At 41.0% G+C, this 18,863-nt stretch overlaps 1 protein-coding gene across 1 annotated transcript in view; it reads left to right on the forward strand.

The window, feature by feature from the left end:
- Positions 1–18,863, forward strand: part of LOC103180166 (immunoglobulin superfamily member 3) — an 85,957-nt gene that overhangs the window by 27,609 nt on the left and 39,485 nt on the right. The window contains exon 2 of the mRNA XM_007895857.2: positions 8,954–9,331. Within this exon, the coding sequence (XP_007894048.2) occupies positions 8,954–9,331 (378 nt within the window). The remainder of the gene's footprint in view (positions 1–8,953; positions 9,332–18,863) is intronic.

Consider the following 18,863-nt stretch of genomic DNA (forward strand, 5'->3'; position numbering starts at 1 on the left):
GTTTCTGAAGGTCCCATCATCAACTTTGGTTTGTTTAGTAGAATAGATTCTTGTGGGTGGGGGAAGATATGAGCACATGTTACGGTGATGATGGACAAAGTGTTGGAAGATTTTTGTCACATTTTTTAGAAAATGTTTTTCTCCACTGGGGTAAGTTTGTGTGATTAACATTAGGAATGCATTATGAAACACGGCAAACTTTATCCAGAATAACTCCTACTGGTTGCACTTTCATAGGAACTCTGGTATCTCAACCGTCATGTGCTCATCCATCATGAGGCTGGACAGAGAGTGTAAGCCTGGTTCTTTCCTCGCCCGACAATAACTTGCACCTATAAAGCACCCTCCACGCAGGGTAGTGTCTCAGAACGCTTATCAGTGGCAAGGGCGGTGGTGGGGGGGGGGGAGGTGACTGTAAGCACAGTCAAAAAGGAAGGTTTTCAGGTGGGACTTGAAAAAGGGTAGAGAGGCAACAAGGAGGAGGGATTGAGGGAAAGTGTTCCACAGTTTTGGGGCATAGTGGCTGAAAGCGCAACCTCCAGTGGTGGAGCGGAGGGTGGGAGGGATGAGCAAGTGGCCAATGCCAGTCAAGTGGAGGCACTGGGTGGTAGATTGGGGAGTGAGGAGGTTGGAGAGGTAGGGAAGTGCAAGGGAGTGAATGGATTTAGACACGTGTGAGGATCTTGAAGTCGATCCATTCGGTGATGTGGAGCCTGGCCAGAACTGGTGAGATGTGAGTACGGAGTTTGGTCCGGGTAAGTATGCGGGCGGCAGAGTTCTGAATGAGCTGGATTTTTTGAATAGTGGGGCTGGGGAGCCCAGCGAGGAGTGCATTTGAATAATCCAGGCAGGAGGTGACGAGCGGATGCACAAGGGTTTCGGCTGCATTTGGGGTAAGGTATGGTTGGAACTGAGCAATGTGATGGAGGTGGGCAAAGGTGGTCCTAGTCAGGGACCAATGTGGGGGAGGAAGCACAACTGGGGGACAAACTGGACTCCTAGATTGTGCATTGATTCGGTGAGTTTGAGGGAGAGCCCAGGGAGGTTGCGGAGTTTAGATCCGCAGGAGTGAAGACACTGACGGGAGCCAAAGAGTATGGTTTCTGTCTTGTCCACATTCAGCTGCAGGAAGCTTGCACTCATCCAGACCCTGATGTCTGGCAGACAAGCTGATAGAACATCGGCGGAGCTGTAGTCGATGCTGGAGGAGGCAAAGTAGATTCACACACACGCACTTCCCAGGAAGTCTGGCCATTGATAGTGAATTTTCTAAATATCAACACCATCCATCCAGGACTAGTTTTTGAAGTATAATATGTGAAAGTGTATGCAATATGCATTTCTGAAAAATAAATAGCGATCAGAAGGAGCAGACTTTAGGTTATCTCCCCCCAGTACAATTATGTTTTATTTCTTCATCATCTAACTCCTGTAGCCATGGGGAATGGAGTGTCTGATGTGATAATTATCACATAACATATTGCATCTCTCCTTCACTCAACCTTCCCCATTTTCCATGCTAATTGGTACACTGTGTGTCTTATTCCAAAGATTAGTGCCATACAGTGAAGCAGTGTTGCTTCAGGCAGAGCAAAGCTTATAAATAAAAATAAATAATCCTTGCATTTGATATAGCGCTTTTCATACCTTCTGGACATCTCAAAGTGCTTCACAGAATATACTGTAAAGTGAATTGACTTTATATTTATGGGTGGAACTGGGCAGCCAATTGCGCACAGCAGTGTCCTTCAAACAGTCGTGGATTGAAGTGTCCAATTTTATTACTTTTTTTCTTGAGGAATTATTATCAGGCGTGTGGTCTAAGGAAACGTGCCCAAGGTTCACCCTGTCAGGAATCAAACCTAGGTCTCTCGCTTGCGAGGTGAGTGCTCTAACCACTGAGCTAAACGAGAGAACATCTACACAGGGTATGGTTGTCCATGAATTATACAAGCAATGAACTTATGACAAGTCTCATAAGGTTCTACTGGTTGCTGAGGTGACTGGGAATTGATACAGTCAACTTGACCTGTTGGCCAAATAGGTACAGAAAGATAATTGCCTTAAATAAATTTACATTGCCTGGGCAACTACTCAAGGTCTAATATGTCCTTTTCTCTCCGGATCAGTAATCCTCTTTTATTTTCTTTCACGCAGGTTTGAGTTGCTCACTTTACAAACCTTCCAAGTCACACACTTCACTCAGCACAAACACAGCATGTTTCAGTGATCTGCAGCCGTCACATTAGGACCACTGTTCTGAAAAGAAACATTTAGTTTCACATTTGCCCTTACCCTGTGAGTGCTGGCAGTGCAGGAGAATGAAAAGTTTGGACCCTATGAACTCTCAAATGGCTTCAGTAGTCTCTAATCAGGCATGGTCCTGTTTGCTGCAAAGTGAAGCTCGCTTTACATTGACCTACCAACATGCATTATCCGTCGTTCGGATGAAACATTGGATCAAAGTCCCGTCTGTCTCTTCAGGTTTATTTGAAGATCCCATGACACTATTCCAAAAGAGAAGGGAGCCATCTCCTGATGTCCTGACCATCATTCCTCATAGATTAATTTGTCATTCATCTTCTAGATGTACAAGCAACTGGAAACTTGCTCTCAATAGCAAGCTATGCTGTTTTAGCTATTAAACTCCAGCAGCATCCCAATGCATACTCTGGGTTCCCCAAACTTTGTCTCTGTGCCTAATAATCTCTGGAATTAGGTAAGCAATGTGCATCCCTTGAGCAACAGAGTTTGCATTCCATTCCAGGGAAATTCTCATGCATGGCTGGCATGCATACATGATACTCAGTTTGGTTTGGACACTCAAGCATGTTGATGGGTTTTCACATGTGCCAGACACTTGGCTGGCCAAAACAAATCTTTGTTTGTAAGCATCCAGATCTCTGAAGAGAATTTTTTCTAATTGCTAAACTATTGTTGTGATTTCCATGATTGTGCCAAGCTAAAGTAATGTGAATTGGACGTCAGTTTTGTGTTGTTAGGGTGAAATATATTGTATTTCATAAATGTGACCACATTAAATGCAGAAAAAATATTATTGAACTCCTCCAGTCCAAAAATGGAATGAGATTTCCAACAACATTTCAGAAAACTGAATTAAAGGCTGAAAATTGTTCTTAATAACTTGGAGCAATATTGCAATTGATCATTCACCTCAAGGCTGATTGTGGAATTTTTGTTGTTGCTGCCAATTAAACAGTCACTACACTTGATAATTTCTATGACGTGCTTTGTGATGTTTCAGCTTCCTTGTGTTTCAGCACTGTAAAAATGCAGGTGGGTTTTCTTCTTAACAGAACTCCTGTTTCAATTGCCAACCTCTGGGCAGTGGAATACAGAAAGCTCACTTGATGGATGAGGTCTACAGGACTTTGCTCAAACTGAGATTAAAGTTATTGAATTAAGCCCCCCAGAAATATCATCACTACTCTTGCTGCCCAGCTCCACACACCTTGGGCATCAACAGAGGTTTTAATTAGTTTTTGGCTCACATGTCGGGGCTCAGAAATATGCTGGAACCTGTCCCCAAACCCAATGCATCAAGTTTCAGTTTGGGAGTACAGGGTGCAGGTCGACAGTGTCTGATGCCAGTCTTTCAGTTTAATTACTCAGTCTGTGCCAAAACTCAGCAGATGGTATAATTAAAAATAAAATGTGCAAATGAGCTGCCTTATTCTAATACACCTTTCTATTTCATCAGTCTGAAGCAGGCTCTAGTACACCACAGCAATTTATTTTGTTTTCCCCCATGGTTTTTAAATAATACAATAGCTTGTAATCGCTGTCAGAAGATTTGCTCAATGGAAGATTTAATGTTGTCTGGAATTTGTAAAAAAGACAGTTTGTAACCTGTTATATTTGTAAAATGGATTTTTGCTTGTTTAATACGTTCTAATGTGGACTCCTGTAGTTTAGTGGTTAGAGCACTTGCCTCTCAAGCGAAAGGACCTAGGTTCGAGTCGCGGCAATGCTAAACGTTGGGCAAGTTTGTTCGCTCCACATCTCTCTTTGTGCCTAGCAGTAAGTAGGAACCTGGTTGTCATTTGATTGACGATCGCTTTTCTGGGAGTTTAAAGCAAGGGTTTTATTCCTTTTATGAAAAAATGTGGTCACTCAATCCATGACTGTTTCACAATACACACTGCTGTGCACAATTGGCTGCCACATTTCGCCCACATGATATACATTCAATTCACTTTACAGTATATTCTGTGAAGCGCTTTGAGAAGTGCGATAAGGTGCTATATCAAGATGCCGAATTACAGAGAATTTAAGAGGTTATTTTGCTGTGTTATGAATATATAACTAGAAGGATTTTCAGAGAGTTTCTAGGCGTAGGAGACTAGGTGATGCGGGTAAGGTTACAGGTTCAAATTCTAGTCTGCTGTTAGTTGATATTATCTAGGCCAGTACTTGAGGGTGTTAGAATTAATAATCCTTGTAATAATAATCCCTGCATTTGATATAGTGCCTTATCGCGTCATTGAAATGCCTCACTTCACGGGATATACTGTAATACGATGTGGCAGTGTGTATTTTATAGGTGAACAAAGCAGCCAATTTTGCACGATGCAATCTCCTACAAACAGCCATGAAGGGAATACATTGTTTTAGATGAGGGATTATTCGACAAACTTGTTTGTATTAGTGGAGGGGAAAGGCAGGATTCCCACCACTGATTGCTACCCATCACTCCTTGCCATCCGGTGCCCCCTGCTGAAGGTTGTGCAGGGAACAACAACTTGCATTCATATAGTGCCCTTCATGCAGGATACTGTCTCGGAGCACTTAATGGTGGAACTTGACACCGAACCGGGGAGAAAGAGGAGGTGTCCATAGACACAGTTGAAAAGAGGGTCTTCAGGTGTGATCTCAGGTGTGACATAGGATGATAGGATCAGGGTCAGCTTCGATGCTCAGTTATGATCATGGTCATATAACCTGCAGTGCACACTGTCAAGGCTAACGCAGAAATGGTGTCCACCTGTGCAAGGCCTAGTCAATGACTGGCAAGAGGAGGAGGAGGGAGTAATAATAACTGAATTTGATACAGCGCCTTATCACAGGGGGCTGGGGGAGTTTGGCAGGGCTGGGGAGGGAATGTTTACAAGACTTGCAATTGTATACAGAGTCCATGTGACTGTTTCCTGATATACACAAATACCACTCGTGGATGTAGTGTATTAGTACAGTAGTTGAGGATTTACAGGATTTACAAAAAGCTAAGTATTCTATATTTAGAGATGTTTGATATAAATCATTTGCATCTCCTGCCCTATGTATGGTTTTCAAATCATTTTCCACTTAGAAATTATAGGATGCCACCTGGTGTAGTCGCTGGTCACTTGTGTGAAACTATTCCAGAGGGAAGTTGATTAATTCTTGTTTAATGAGGCGTTTTGGTCACTGCAACATAAGGCGGCTGCCCAGGCTCTAGAGGCAGTGTGTAGAGGAGAGCAACGAGGCTAATCCCCAGTGTTAAAGAGGAATGAGCTGTGAGAAATAACTGCATAATCCAGGGCTCTTCATCCTCAAAAAGAGACTGGTCAAAGGGGACATTACTGAACTACATAAAATGATAATCGGATAGAATAGTAAACCCAAAACAGTGCTTTCAGATACACCAAGGGAGTAGGATGAAAGGGCATGTTCAGCGGTGTGAAAAGCAATTTTAATACAGGCATTGAGAAGCAGTTCTTTATAAAGTGGAATGGTCAGGGTCGGACTCCACCACTGTCAAGTGCTCTGGGGCACTACCCTGAGTGAAGGGCACTACATAAATGTAAGTTGTTAAGTGGGTTTATATTCGGTGCTCACGACGACGACACCTTGCATTTACATAGGACGCTTCTTGTGTCTCAGAGCGCTTAAAGACTTGATGACAAATTGATTGTGATTTGGACAGCCGTTAAACATGTGGTGAGAATGGAGGCTAAGGTAGTACAAATTGTGACGAGTGTTGCTCATAACACCACCTGGAGGAGGTGCTTTCAAGAGTATGGGACTCACACACTGCATTAAGAATAATGCAGTTGTGAATCACACTGGGCCCATTCCCCTATGGTGGGTTGGGAGGTCTTGAATCATCCAACCCACTTATTTTAGTGTTACAGAGTGACGTTGCTATTAAACACTTTTCGAGTGTGAATTCACTTATCCTTTGCACTGGGGTTGCTGAAATTGTGCTACATTTCTGGAGTGAACTGACGAGCTTCCTGTGCATGCAGGAACCAACTGCTCATTCAAGATAACTATTCCTCTCTCTCTATCCCGCACACGTTTCTGACATTATTTAAGTAGCGGTAGCTACCGTTGAGGAACTCCACACAATGAAACATGTTCAGATGGAGAGGAACTGCTTCTGTGTTTAGGGTTGAATATTAAGGACTATATTACACAGATCACTAAAAGTACTTGAATCTTTTCATTGCGTTGTTATGATGACCCAGTTCTCTTTGGCCACAGCACTTTTTATTTAGTCAGCAGAGTGTCTGACACGTGCAGGAACCATGACCATGCGTAAGAGTATCCAATCCGAAACAAGATGTTTATTAGAATGGAATGTGCATTCTCACCCTGGAGGGATACATCCATCTTAATTAATTCCGGAAAGCATTAGTGCAGGTTGGTAAGAGCCAAGTTTTGGAGACCCCAGAGTGTGTTGGGGTACTGCTGGAGTCTAACCAGCTAAAATAATTAATCTATAATCCTTGCATTTGATTATCGCGCCTTATCACGTCATTGAGACGTTTCAAAGCGTTTTACGGAATATACTGTAAAGTGAATTGACTGTATATTTTGCAGGCAAAAAACCACATTGAGAGCATTGTCTGGCAAGCTTTCCCACTGTTTGTCCAGCTAGGACCTCCCAATCCATCAGGAGTTTGGCTTGCAGGGTTAATAGGAGCTGAGTGGGAAGAATTCCTACTCAATTCCCTTTGGTCACAGTACAGTAGTTGTATTGACTTATATAGTTTATTGAAGCGAAAATTAAAGGAACATCGAGCTGCCTCATATTCTGGGCTTTTTTTAAACTAATATTTTTAATAAACTATTTACTACAAGTATAAAACCTTATTTTAGTAGTTAGTTCCTTGGAACTTGCGTTAACAAAATAATAGTAACCTCTTAAGAGTAACAACAAGAGCAAATTGCATTTATATAACTCCTTTCACATCAGGAAGATGGCCCAAGGCACTGGCAATGAGGGGTTTACACCTGAGCTGCAGGTTGGGATCAGAGAGTGCTGAGGCCAAGGGGAAGGAGGAGGGAAGAAGGTACGGTCGAAAAGTAAGGTTTTGATTGTGCCTTGAAGGAGGCAAGGGATGGCAAGACAAGAGGAAACCTTATAAACAGATAGATAATAGTGCGCTGGATGAAGCCTCTCCTCCCCCTGTTAATTTTTCATGTCTTTAATGCAGAGTGCTCAAATACTGTGTGAGGTCATCCATCTCCCAGCCCAGCCAAGTACCGGTGAAACTCACTCACTCACTCACTCACTGTAAATAATGTGAGTTTGAATGTCAGCTGTGAGGCAGAGAATCTTGCGCTTCATCCATCACTGTTGCTTCTAAATGTAATTTTTTTACATTGCTGTTCAAATGAGTTCTAAGCTTCCAATAATGTGCATTTCATTTATAGCCACGGACAGAAGAAGCTCCAGGTATTTGGTGCCTTCCCGATGTGGAGAGCTATTCCCCTTTTACCCAGCGGCTCAGATCTCAGAATGGATTCTGCTGCATGGATGAAATCCTAATTTAATTGCTGTCAGAGAGGCCACTTTGTTTAGAAGATTTCAGTCAGGGTGGCGGATGACACCAATGGGCAGAGGAGGCAGGGGAAACTGTCAGACAGTTGTGATGCTGTCATACATATGTCGGCATCCTAAACGTGATTACTTGCAGAGAAAAAAACAGTATCCAATTGAAGAAATATTTACACTAGGGATGAATTCATTCATCACACACACGTTAACGGTGCTCTGAATCTTAACGTTTTGAGAATACAAATAAACCTTTGCAACAGAGCACACAACTGGAGAACCTCCAGATTCTGTGATAAATTCATGTGTCGTTTCCACCCTGACCAACATAAAACATAATCCTTGCCCCTTCCACACACACTAAATTAACATGAAGTTTAAAAGGCTATCTGTCTCGCTCAATTAATCAATCCCACTGACTTCTAATAACAGATTGTACAATGCACTGCAGAAGGTTGATCACTAACCATCCATCTCTAAAATCTGGGATAAAAGTCTCTCTCTCTTATGGGGTAAGGATCCTTCCAATACGAACTGTGTTTGGGCAGGCTCAACCTAGTTCTCAGTAAGTGTGCATTCACAGCATAAACTCAACCATATTTCAGCATTAATTACCACTGAGTTAGTGTCAGAAGGTTGTGAGTTCAAGCCCTACATCTACCGTGCTTCAGCTCATTGTCTGAGCCAGCACTCCAGTGCAGTGCCAGATGTTGGTATTTGCAAAAGCCATTAACTGAAGTCCCAAAGGCCTTTTCTTCAGGAGGGTATTAAAGATTCTATGAAGTTGTTTGACAAGAAAATGCAGTTGTTTGTGGAACGTCGCTGAGGCAAATGGTTACCGCGTTTGCTGAATGGTTACACATTGTAGAGCACTTTAAGACATTTCAACATTATAAGACACTATAAAATTGCAAGCTTCTCTTGCTCTCTTTGTAACTGGTTACTTTGCTCACATTATTCATGACCTATTCTGGCAGCATTCCATAGACCTTTATTAAGTTAAGTGAGATGAAAAGAGTTTGACTACCTGCAAAACAATTCTAGCTTTGATTCCAACAGTCTATTAAGATTGCCCCTAACAGTTGTTAAAGGTGCAGTTGTGATTGAAGTGTTGCTTGTGTGGATAATGCCTGTTTTCTAACATTGTGCATGTATGTGTTGCTCTTCCAGGTGTCTGTACTGCTCAAAGACTTGTGCAAGTACAAGAAAGCCCCCTGGTCCGAGCCGAAGGTTATCACATAACCATCCTGTGTAATGTGAGCGGATACTCAGGCTCAACACAGCAGAACTTCGAGTGGTCGATCTATCTTCCTTCTGCCCCGGAAAGACAAATCCAGATCATCAGCACTAATGACCCTACCTTCCCCTACGCGGTGTATGGAAACAGAGTGCAAAATAAAGAGATCTACATTGAGAGAGTTGACAGAGACTCAGTGCTTTTACACATCACAAACCTACAACCTGAAGATGCTGGGCAATACGAGTGTCACACTCCCAACACAGAATCGGCCTACTGGGGCTCCTACAGTGCCAAGGGGAACTTGATAGGTAAGCAGCATTTGGATTAAAAACTGATCGATTCCCTTTGTTCATGTATTGCACAAGCATAACAACAGTGAAACTTCAGATGTGAAACTTACACTTCGTAAAAAAAAAATGCTTTTTAATGTAATGCTCCATAATTAGTTGATAGATGATTCAAGATGTGCCAGTAATTTTTTTTTAAACAATCGCACTTGAAGAAAGATTTATAGATCGAGAAACAATTAACTTACATTGTGAAGCGTGGCAAACTTCATCCATCATGTGAATGTACTTTCTCCTTTATAGGCCTTCCGCTTACTATCAATTCGCTTCCATTTATTTGCCGTGCCTGCTTTTGTCATGGCTTCTAATATCAAAAAGAATGGAATGGTTAGAATGGCCCCAAGTGCAATACATTATTCAAAGTAGTTGATCGCAATAGTACTTTGCATCCCAGGATTCTTGAGTAATGAGTCCCAGTTGGGAGCAGTTTTACTGGAGGAGGTGTCCCTGATGAAGAACCAGGCAAAGAGACGAGACAACAATGACATTACATGTGTAGTGAAGGAACCACAATGAATAAAGCATGGGCAAATTTACTTTTAGTAATCTATTGAAATATATCATATATATTGTGTATGGTTGCTCAATCGTGTACATCTATCTATGATTCCATCTATGAATCTGCATTGTCTCTCCCCATCACAGCATCGAGCTGCTTTTTAAATGAGTCTGTCTCAACGAAGTGATAAGGTACTATATCAAATGCAAGGATTATTATGTTATTATAATTACTGAACTGGGCAATGTGTAAGGTTGATCTCATTGATATCTTCAGGTCCATATTTGGAGAGCCAGAAAAAGCTAGAAAACAATTTGATTGCTAAATAATGGCTTCTAATAGACGTATAAAAAATGTAATGTACATATTACACAATGTAGGTATTACACAAAAAGTTTAAGCTGTACTTAATGATTAACTATCAGTCTATCTGCTTCCACTCTTTGGAACTTCATCTCGGAGAACCCTCTACTTGCCACCTCCCTCACCTTTTTCAAGGTCCTTCTCAATACGTTCTTTGTCCGTGCCTTCGGTCATCGATATGAAAGGCTCTGTATAAATGTAAATTTGCATTGTATTTTCTATTGGAGCTTGTACAAAATAAGGCTCCAGAACGAGTGTGTGCAGCTGACCATTTACTGGGATATTGTTAGTTATTTCCAGTCTGAGACAGCTGTTGGTGCCATTGTCTGTATGATTGGATGTACTGTAGTAATAAGCTTTTCCTGGTGAATAGAGCAGAGGCTTAGCTTTATAACAGAAGCTGTCAAACACAGAGCCGGTCAGAAACAATTTATAATCTTTCAAAATAAAACAAACCAAAAATTAAAAATGTAGATGGCCAAAAGCATAAATAATTCAGTCTAATTCAGCAATTTTTCTGCCAGAGGAACCAACTAAACACTGCTCGAGGCAGCTTATTACCCACATAATCCAAAAAAATAGAAAAATTTACAAAAATAAGTATCATACCTTAGCCACAGGTCAGACGTTTTTCCTTCTGTGTCACCACTAATGAAAGTCATTGCCAGACTGTGTGTTGCTAATATCAAGCAATGTGTGAGAGCACAGATGTAGTTTATTCTGACCATTAGCCATGTTTTCAGGATTTCCAAATCATTATGGAACTGGTATGGGGGGGGGAAGAAAATCAATCTTTATTTTATATTATAATAATCCTTGCATTTGATATAGTGCCTTATCACTTAGTTGAAATGTCTCAAAGCACTTCACAGAATCTGTTGTATATTGACTGTGTGTTTTGTGGCGAAACACGGCAGCCCAATTGCGCACAGCAGTGTCCCGCAAACAGTTGTGGATTGAGTGATCAAATTTTTGTTGGCGGGGGGTGTTGTTATCCCTGGAACGCAATCCATCAATCGACTAATGACTGGCTTCCTACTTACTGTTAGGTAAACAGAGGAGTGTGGAGTAAGGAAACTTTCCTAAGGTTTTACCCGGAAATCAAATCCGTGTCCTGTCGCTTGCAAGGCGAGCGCTCTAACCACTATGCTACAGGACTCCATTTTAAATTAGATTTCTCACTGCTCCTGAATGCTTTAAGCTTCTGCTTCGGTAACAGTTCTGCAGGTCAGTGGCTGCTTCCCAATGCTCTTGCCAAGTGGCTGTTCTACATGCAGAGCATGCCACAACTCTCACGGGAAGTCTCCCTACTCCCAACAAATGACACATCTTCCAGCAGGGATCACTGTGGCCGACAACGCTCCAGAAAAATCTTTCACTGGCCTCGTGGCTGCTGGTGGGACTTTGCTGTGGTACACAAAGGTTACTGGGTTTGTTTACAAATAAGTTACATGATAGTCATTTTTGTAAAGCGCTTTGAGATGTTTCAGCTTCACAGAAGCTGTAAAAATGCAGATTGTTTTCTTGATGCACACCACTGTCAATCTCTGAGCTGTGGAGAATGAGCCAACACACAGAAAAAGGAGTAAAACAAACCTTGCCCATAAAGTAGTGTGTGAAAATGAGAAGAGTTGGGCCTCGCTAAGATTACAGCAGGGTAACCCATCTGTATGACTGGTGCTTAAATTACAGTCGGAGCTTAGCATTCAAACCCACTGGTCCTTAAAGAGCGATTCCAGACCATAGGGACTACTGTTAAATATAATGCATAAATAACCTTTCCGTCGAGTGGAGGGGAAGGATTTTTTTCCTTGAGCCTGATGTAAGGGAGCTGGATTAATCTACATGGTTGAAAAGGCACAGTGACAGAAGCTCCCTAGGCTTTAATGAGATGGGATTTTTGAATTGGCGGCACTATGTGCTTGATTGCCGGTGGGTGGGAAATGGTTCCAGACATTGTCAGAGATATTTTTCTTCTGTGCATATTTCAAAATGTTAATTTTTATCTCAGGCCATTCCTGACTGTTTTAACAAGTGATACGTTGTTGAATAGTTTTCGATGATGGAAAGAAAAGATGGCTGAGCCTGCGGGGACATGTGATCACTCAGTGGAGAATAGTCAATTATACAGAGAACCCGATACCCACACAAAATGGGATCAGCCCCATCGTGGATATGCAGTAATATCAGTGTGGAGAATGAAGTTGCTGTTTATCTCCATTGACTAAATTGATTTTAAAATCCCCAGTATTTTGCAACAAGCTGGAATCTATGGAACAGAATGATGTCCCATAGATATTTTACAACGATTTTGAAATCCAGCCTTTTTAAGCTTATTAAACGAGGGGTTGCAGGCTTTTAAAGTACAGTTGTTCAATCAACCCAGTCTTGTTTCACAGCATTGTGTTTGGAAACCTTTTAATTTCTGCATTCGTCACTCAGCGAGTGGAATCAATAGGTCAGGGAAATATTGTCAATGCCAGTGCATGTGGTGACTGATATTAAACAATTTCTTATTTTACAATCAATTGAGTTAACACTGTGATCTCATGGTGGATGGTGGTTCTTTACTCTACACCATGGTTTGTGAGTGGCAAAACCTGCTGCTTTTCAACTTGATATCCTGAGCCTCCCACTGTTTAGCCTGCAGTTTCCACCAGCCATACAAGCATACCAGAGCTAAGGACTTTGCTTTATCTTTATCTAAGTGGACCCCTGTAGCTTAGTGATTAGACCTCTCGCCTCGCAAGCGAGAGGAAATGGGTTCGATTCCTGGGTAGGGCAAAATGTTGAGCAAGTTTCTTTACTCAACATGCCTCTGTCTGCCGAGCAGTAAGTAGGAATCCGGTTTTTAGTTGATTGGCGGATCACGTTTCGGAGGTTATAATCCCTCCAAAACAAATAAATGATAAAAATGTTGAGACTCTATCCGCGACTGTTTGTGGGACACTGTGGTTCACAGTATATTCTGTGAAGCGCTTTGAAATGCCACTAAGACGTGATAAGGCGCTATATCAAATGCAAGGATTATTACTATACTTATAAGCAGCCTTAATTTTTTAAATCAAGAACAGAGGTACGAGGTACAGGGGCAGGGAGGAAGGGTTTGTTTTCAAATGAACACTGACACAAGTAGAAGAGAAGCCCTGCATAAATATCAAGAAGCCCAAACCTTGATCGAATGAAGTGGCAGAGTATTATCCGACTGCACTGAATAGGTGGTGACCAGGGGTGTCCTATGGCATAAAACTGTGGTTTACATCCATATCCTTAACTCCTGACCTATGGCCCTACAGATTTCATCGATTTGGGCTAGCTGCCAAAGAGTTAATTGATCTGCTGTGTGTCTGGCATCTTATAATATTAATAATCTTGCATTTGATGTCGTCGAAACATCTTAAACCGCTTCACTGGATATTTTATGTGAGGTGTAGTGACCGCGTGGTTTATAGACAACCCATAATCCCAACCCTAAGATTGTCCGCAATCACCTTGTCTCAGTCTTGTCTCTTAACATTCCCAGTTTCTGCAATCTTCCATTAATTAAGGTGCCCACTCCCATTTTTTTTCTTTCAAATTGCCCATCATTGTACCTTTTCCTACACAAGAAATATTATTACTGAAGAATATCAGTATACCTTCAGAAGTGTTTACCTAAAGTCAGAGTGTTTAAATATTAATTCAATTGTAATATTAATATCTTGGCATTAACTTTTTAAAAAATGCAGTTGTGTTAAATTATGCGCCCGATTTTGATGCAACAAAACCATTGTGTCTTCAGAGAAATAGACCAAGTCAGACAGATGTTTGGTTGAAGGTGTGAGTGAACCCCTGCTGTACACCAAGCTGCCCGTTGGGTCAGTCCTGTCATCCAGTTCCTGCACGGATTCTTCTACGATTAGCAATGAGTCCCCGCAAACTGCTGTCTCCATTCGCGTCCATTTGTTGCTTAAGTTTTCGCTGCTTTCAGGCCTGTTACTGACTCTGAATTATTCATCTCTCCAGCTGGATGGTGCAATCGTGCACACACCCTAGGGCTTGTGAATCAGATGCACACTTCTGCTCTCCTGAATGCTGATTCCGAATGAAAGATTCAGAATGATATTAATACACTCATTTTACATAAGGCTTATGAATTCAATGCATTCACACCTCGACTACTCTGATGCCAGACAACTCAGCAGCACAACTCTTTTTTCCCTTCCCTACTTACTCTCCTGTAAGAACTCATTTTTTCCGTACCCTTGAGGTTCACATACAAAGCATCCTCAACCCAAGTATGGGTTTTCTAAACCCTGTTCTCTGATATCCCAGTGACCACCAGAAGCTTCGGAATGGCTTCAGTCCAACAATTGTGTCTATGTGGTGCAAGGCAGTTGGGAAGGGGTAGGAAAATATTCTGGCTTGAAACCATTCTATAATTATCAACTGAAATTTATGGTGTTTCTTTATAGATTCAATTTGACATTGAACATGTTATAAAACACAATTGTATTTTCATCCCTGAGTATTGTAATCCCAGCTGTTCTGCTCTTTCTCTGCACTCATAATATCGCTCTTCAAATGCCTTTTTGAAATGTGGTCTTAACTTAAATCACCACTTGTTGCAAAGTGCTCAATCTTTTAATGACCCTCTGAATGAAACAGAATTCTTCTGACCACCTCCTTAACCGTTTCAGTGACAATTCACACTCACCTGACAATCAAACGGAACTGGGTTTGATTACCGGACAGGGTGAAACCGTTGGCAAGTTTTCTCACACCACACGCTTCTGTTTATGTAGCAGTAAGTAGGAGCCTGGCTGTTAGTCGATTGGCAGATTACTTTCCAGGGGTAATAAACCCTTCCATTTTTTTTGTAAAAAATCATTTGGTCACTCAATCCATGACTGTTTGTGAGACACTGCTGCGTTTCACCCACAAAATATGTAGTTAAATCACTTTACAGTATATTCTGTGAAGCGCTTTGAGACGTCGCAACAATGTGATAAAGCACTATATCAATTGCAAGGATTATTATATGATTATTATAATTCTTTAATTACACTTTACAGTAAATCCTGTGAAGCTCCTTGAGGCATCTTCCTGAAGTGGCGCGATATCAAATGCAAGGATTATTATTGTTGTTATAATGAATTCTTGTCCCTACTTAACAATTTACCAGCAAGCAGGAATAATCCTTCAATATGCATGTTCTCAAAACCTTCCTGAATTTTGAAGTCACCTCTTAGTCTTTCCAGTGAAAAAATCCCAATTTATCAATCCTATCCTCATATCTGTAACTCGACTCTGGCATCTTAGAGTTTAACAGAGATGGTCTAGTTTACTCCAGAGAAATCCTTGAATGGGATTTTAAATGTGTAGAATCATGACATTTTTTCTGGTACATCTGAGAATTTGGGTCAAGGGTTTCGTACACTTGTAAACTGTAAGCTAGCAAATGTTCTGTTACTACACTTTGACAAGCGTGGCTCGAGAGAAATCTGTCAAAACAAAGGCGGGAGGAGAAATAAGATACGGTGTGAGGCCCAATTTAGCACTGAGGTCAGCCTGGATTTTACCCTGTTACTGGATTGCAATTATGTAGGTTTTGAAAGGTTGAACAACACAGCAGAGGAAGGAAAAGCAAAAAAAACAGGAATCACTGTACAATCTGGAGCATAGGTCACAGTTTTATTTAAGAACTTTATGTCCTGTAAACCTGGTAGTGGAGCTTAAGAGATTCTATCAGTTGTCAAGGCATAAACAATCAGTAATTCACTCTTAGACTAGAGTCACTAATACACTCCATGTTACAGTGTGTGATATTTACAGCTTTAACCGACTTCAATGCCCAAGGCAGCAAACCATTTGTAGTAACTCATCATTCTGCGAAATATGATGGTTTCACAGAGCTTTTTTGAGGCCACCCTCTTCCCTGCCCCCACCCCCGCGCACACATGGCTTTCAATCTTATTATTAAATGACTAACATTCGCAGCTTCATGACTACCTAAGGGCGGCATCAATACATTAAGTTAGATTCAATTAAATTGGAAGTCTGAAGTTGCCAGTGGGAACTGTCAATTGTCTGCTTATCCTGCTCACCATTTTTGCAGAATTGAAGCTGATGCACAGAAGAAATAGAGAGGAGCTGAATATGCATTTGGAATGAGCATGAAAGCATTATCGGAATAGCATTTTAAACACAGTTCCCTCTCTGATGCGAGTTAGCCCATGTCAAGTGCCAAAATTGTAGTAGAATAAGCACTCCAAGATGTTATGCTGTGTGAAGGGCACTGTATAAATGCAAGCTGTGGTAAATAATACTTGCATTTTATGTTTTTGTCTTTTATACTTTTGACATTAGAGGCACAATATCAAATATCGTAAAGAGCATCACGGGGAATTGTTGTCAAGTCCAGTGACGGTCTTTTTGTAGGCAAGAAAGGCAGTCATCCTGTGCACAGCAAGGTCCCATAAACAGCCAGTGAAGGAAAACTCAAATTTATCTAAAGCATTGTTGGTCAGAACGCCAGGAGAAACTCCTCTTTTCAAATCATGATGAGGGATCTTTAAAGTCCACCTGAGGGGGCAGATGGAACCAGGTTTTAATTTGAACAATCATCATAAGAATGTTCTCAGCTTGTTCAGCTAAACAATAAAGGTTTGCCATTAAACATAATGCTCAGTGAGTGCTTGTCCCTGGTTAAGCTTGAACGGGTTAACAAATGTCTGGTGTATAGTTTGTACGATTAGTTCTCTGCTCCAGTGTTATTTTTAGCTGGCATTCCATCCCCATATCTCTGGTACAGACCAGAAGGTCTAGACCTCAGCTTGCAGACAGCAGTGAGACATTCAATGGGTCGGATTTCAACAGAGGGTACAGAGGTATATTAAAGCTTTGTGTGATTGCATGTGCAAATATTACATAAGGTTAACTCACACTTTAAACCCGTGGCACTGAATTATTGTTTTTAAATATGATTCGCACCTTCAATTTGAAGTTGAAAGTAAACTGTGTAACTAAAACATAAGGATAGGATTTTTTCACTTTCCTCACAATGCAATGAAGCATTTGATACATTCCTAGACCCAATTAGTTGTATAAATCTAAATTGTTGTTGTCACTAACACAAACCTGCTTATTTCTGACCTTACCTTACATTAAATGTACTGTTGATCCTGTGAAGTGCTTTCTTTCAGACACCTTCCCGATGTGAAAGGCGTTACATTTGGAAAAGAGGAAGGTGTGCTAAAAGTGCAGTGTAATAGTTCACCCAATGTTTCTTGAATAAATGAGGTTACTTCTTAAATAAATGATGCTTTTCACAAATAACATGAAACGAATACCACACAAAAAAAATGAAATGCTCCGTACTGCTGAGGTAAGATCGTAATGCTGTCCATGGTAAATTGAGGCACATTAATAATTAAAGAGCCAAGATCTGACCTTCACGTTGACATTTTTATGTTAGCAATCAATAATTTCAAATAACCCAGTTTATGGAAGTTGACTGTGAATGACAGGAAGTGCAGATTTTTTTCAAAATACCTCCAGCAGATGATTCACTCAATTGCACTTAAGTGTATATCCTTTCAGCGTGTAAACCATGTATTGTATAACCCTCGTGTCTGCAGCAAAATAAATGTTTGGTGTTATAGCAAATAGTTTTTTGGTGAGAGGTTTCTCTAAGTGAGGTCAAAAGGTTGTTAAGTTCCCCAAGGCAGCAATGCCTTTCGATTCAGTTCTGTGATAGCCACCGTGAACAGTTTGTTTGCATCTATTGTAGTTCCAAAAACATTAAGCACTTAGACACTAGAGTAGAATCATCCATTTCTAGGTGCATGCATCCATGGCAACTTCCCGCCTCATGTCGCTATGTGAATACAAATCTCAATGTGTGCAACAGAGATGCAGTTTACTCAATGAAGTTCAACTTAACGTACTCAAGTTAAATGTTTACTCCTAAACATAAAGTACCAACAGAAGATTGCTAAATGCTTTAGCGGAATAAACTGTGACATTGTGTACATTTGAGGCATTAATATCTAGTATTCATAAATAATTTATCCAGCTACACTCTATTTTTTGAGCTGCAAGAAAGGAACATGGCAGCCTATTGCCAAAATGTCATTCTACACCCTGGAGGTAGAGTTGGTCTCACTACACATTTGTCTCTTTGCCAAAGCCCTGAACATAAGGACTTTGATTGAGCAGATGGTGTCCAGCAAAGTGTGATATGTGGATTTAGACTTGGACATCTAGAATATTGTGGTGATTAGCACATGTACAGCAGATCTTTCCACTCCACTGAAAGTGGATGTTTGTTATCTCATGATACCAGAATGTCATCCTATGGCGTCGCTGAGTGAGTTTGGCACTTTTGCCGCTAATTGATTCCACGCCCTAAAGGAACTACGTTGATACTGCTCAGAAGTTGTAAAGTTAAAGTCCAGTGTCCAAAAGTCTAATTGGCATTCAGCCAAAAAATATACACAGTCACATCGGTTTATAGTATATCCTGTGAGGCACTTTAGGATATCTCAATAATGTGATGAAACATTATATTAAATGCAAGAATTATTATTAATTTCTGACCCATTGTACAATCAATGTTATGGTAACTGCACAGCACATCATTTATTCAGC

The sequence above is a fragment of the Callorhinchus milii genome, unplaced genomic scaffold, assembly GCF_018977255.1.
Source record: "Callorhinchus milii isolate IMCB2004 unplaced genomic scaffold, IMCB_Cmil_1.0 Scaffold4, whole genome shotgun sequence".
NCBI lineage: Eukaryota > Metazoa > Chordata > Chondrichthyes > Chimaeriformes > Callorhinchidae > Callorhinchus > Callorhinchus milii.